Here is a 2,753-nt window from a genome sequence, read left to right on the forward strand (position 1 = left end):
ATCTCTTCCAATTTTCTCATTTTACATATGAGGAAACTGAGGCCCAGTGAAGTGAAGGGACTTGCTTAGTAGGGCATAATTTCCTTTTGTGTGTTGTCTTTCCTTTACTAACTTATAAAATCTTTGAGGGAAGGGACTGTTTTTTTCATATTTGTATCCCTAACACAGCACAGTGGTAAATGTTTGCTGTCTGACTCTGGGTATGTATATACATCAGTACCTAAATTGGGTCAGTGTGGATACTCCCTCCATCAGAAGTCCATAGGATCAGAGCAATAGAGCTGGAAGGGACCTCAAAGGCCATGTAGTCCAACCCTATCATTTTACAGATTAGGAAACTGAGGTCCAAGGAAGATAATTTATACAAGGTTTTGAACCCAGATCATCTTATTCCAGAATCCATGCTTTTTGGGTCTTTTTTTTTTTTTTTTTACAAAGCTACTTTTAATACTCTGGGGTAAGCCCCACAGGAATAAAAAACACTGGGAAAAGGTAGTCCCCTCACCCCCAGGAATGCCCTGGAGGAGAGCAAGGCTGCCTGGGGGGAAGGATGCACAGAGGGAACCCACTGCAGACACAGGGCCAAGGGAATGCCATCAGTTCTGGGACCTGTGAGCGTTACAGGAGGAGGCGAGAACATGACGGTACTGGCTCCAGGCACACGGTCGACGGGCAAGAGAGATGGGCATGAGCCATAGAGTTACTTGGGCTCTTCCTTCTTCTCATTGGCTTTTTTCTGCTTCTGTTGCATGATCTCCGCGTCACTCTGCTTTCGGGGCAGCTGCAGAGAGCGTTTTCCCTTGCCTGAATTGCTTTCCTTTTTCATGTTCTTCTGGCCGGCAAGCTCACGCTGGTTACCGCGGGTCATGGCGACGGCAGCGGCTCCGGCCTGACTCGGTGGCGTCCGTTCTTTCCTCTCCGACGTCCCCGCCCCCGCCCCTTCTCTGCCACGTGACGCGTTCGCCCAATTCCCCACCTACCCAAACCACCCCCTCGCCTTCTTTGGGTCTTTTTTCAATATTGCCTCCATGCAGATCACAACCTTTCCAAGACTTCAGAAAGTAAGCTACTTACAAGTAGGGATTATTTCATCCTTTGTATTTGTATTCCCCAATGTCCAGCACAGTGACTAGTACATAACAGGTGCTTAAAAAAAATTTCATTGATTGATTGATTGAATGATGATCTTTGAGAGATGCTCTAACTGAAAAATGGCAGCTAGGTAACAGAGTGGTTAGAGCGCTGGGTTGGTGTAATGAAAATGGGAATTTGAAGATCTTCCATGCCCCTCAATAGGGGATCTTCACTCCCTTAAGGGGGGTATTGAAGACCTCCCCTGTAGTGAAGATAAACTCTGCCCCCTAATAGGCTAAATGTAGTCACATGGAGCGTGTTGTGGGAGGAGTTTGCTGAAGGGAAGCAGAGCCTACAGGAAGCTAGTTAGAGCTAGTAAGAGGGTGGGAGAGACAGAACACTCAGGAAAGGAGTCATATAGGCCTGTGAGTAGATTTTGATCTTGTATTGGTTTGTGGGAATGCTAAAGGATGCTGTGGCTCTCAGTGTTAGTATGGCTTCTGAATATCTTTGGTACTATGATGGAATCAGCTTACTGGTTTTGGGATTTGGTTTTTTGGTGTCTAAATAAATGCTTCAGTCTCTCTGGAGAGTTTGGTACATTTTGTGATCGAACATCATGTGATATTTACAGTCATGGTCTTTATCGTGATCATGGGTGCTATAAATATTGCATTGGAGCTACAGTTGGGAATCAGGAAGACTTATCTTCCTGAGTTCAAACTCACCCTCATATACTCACTAGCTTTCTCTGCTAGAAGTATAGTATCTGAGATCATACAGAATTTCCCCCCCATTCAGAAGGCTGGGGTCCAAAAATGCCCTTATCAACATACATACATACATACATAATATATAAAATATTTAAATATTTATATTATATATTTGCTATCTATTATATATTTATTTTAATATTTAAAATTTAAATATATATTTAAAAATAAGATGTGTATATACATAGATAAGATGTGTGTATACATAGATATGTATACACACATCGATACATATACACACATCTTATTTTTAAATAGCTGTTTGGGGCATTAGACTGAGAGCTCCTTGAGGGCAGGGACTTTCTGCCTTTCTTTATGTCCTCAGGTCTAAGCACAGTGCCTGGCACATAGTCCATGCTTGCTTGATAAATGCTTATTGGCTTTACTTGAGTAGAGAAAAGGGACCAGTGCAAAGCAGGTGATTGGGGAGTCCATCATCTGTGCTCAACTGCATTGCTAACGTTTTCACACACAAACATGACCACTCCACAGCTGAAAGAGGTACTTCCTTTTGTCTCAGGATCTCTGTTATGTGATCCTTATATCTTTCAAGTGGGGCCACTCCAAGTCTGAAAACACTATAATTTCAACAAGTGAATTGTGGGACTTAATTAATCAGACTCCCCTGATCATCCTTTAACAGGTTTCTGGGAGCAGGAGGATGTGAGTTATATCAGTGGAAGGAGACAAAGTATTGATGAGATCACAGATCTTAGAGTAGTATTGAAATATTTAAATATAGTTGAGGAGAATGTGAGATTCTTTTTATCTAAAAGAATGCATTTCCTTCCAATAAGGTTCTCTTCTGATGCCTCATAAGAGTATGGAGATGATCCTAGCTTCTCCAAGGCTATGTAAGTGTGAGAAAAATTCTGGTGGTCTCTATTCCTCTGAGTTAGGAAGGCT

General features: G+C 42.5%; 1 protein-coding gene across 1 annotated transcript; it reads right to left on the reverse strand.

The window, feature by feature from the left end:
- Positions 1 to 551: 551 nt before the first annotated feature.
- On the reverse strand, positions 552 to 984 carry LOC138168535 (small EDRK-rich factor 2-like). The gene has a single exon (XM_069097514.1). The coding sequence runs from the start codon at positions 866 to 868 to the stop codon at positions 701 to 703; it is 168 nt and encodes a 55-aa protein (XP_068953615.1). The 5' UTR covers positions 869 to 984; the 3' UTR covers positions 552 to 700.
- Positions 985 to 2,753: the final 1,769 nt, after the last annotated feature.

This window comes from Petaurus breviceps, unplaced genomic scaffold (genome assembly GCF_028583685.1).
Source record: "Petaurus breviceps papuanus isolate PSGF00001 unplaced genomic scaffold, PetGlider_PUasm1.0 37, whole genome shotgun sequence".
NCBI lineage: Eukaryota > Metazoa > Chordata > Mammalia > Diprotodontia > Petauridae > Petaurus > Petaurus breviceps.

Bases quoted from the DNA above. Each gene is read 5' to 3' on its own strand.
- LOC138168535 (XM_069097514.1), bottom strand. From the start codon at position 868: ATGACCCGCGGTAACCAGCGTGAGCTTGCCGGCCAGAAGAACATGAAA.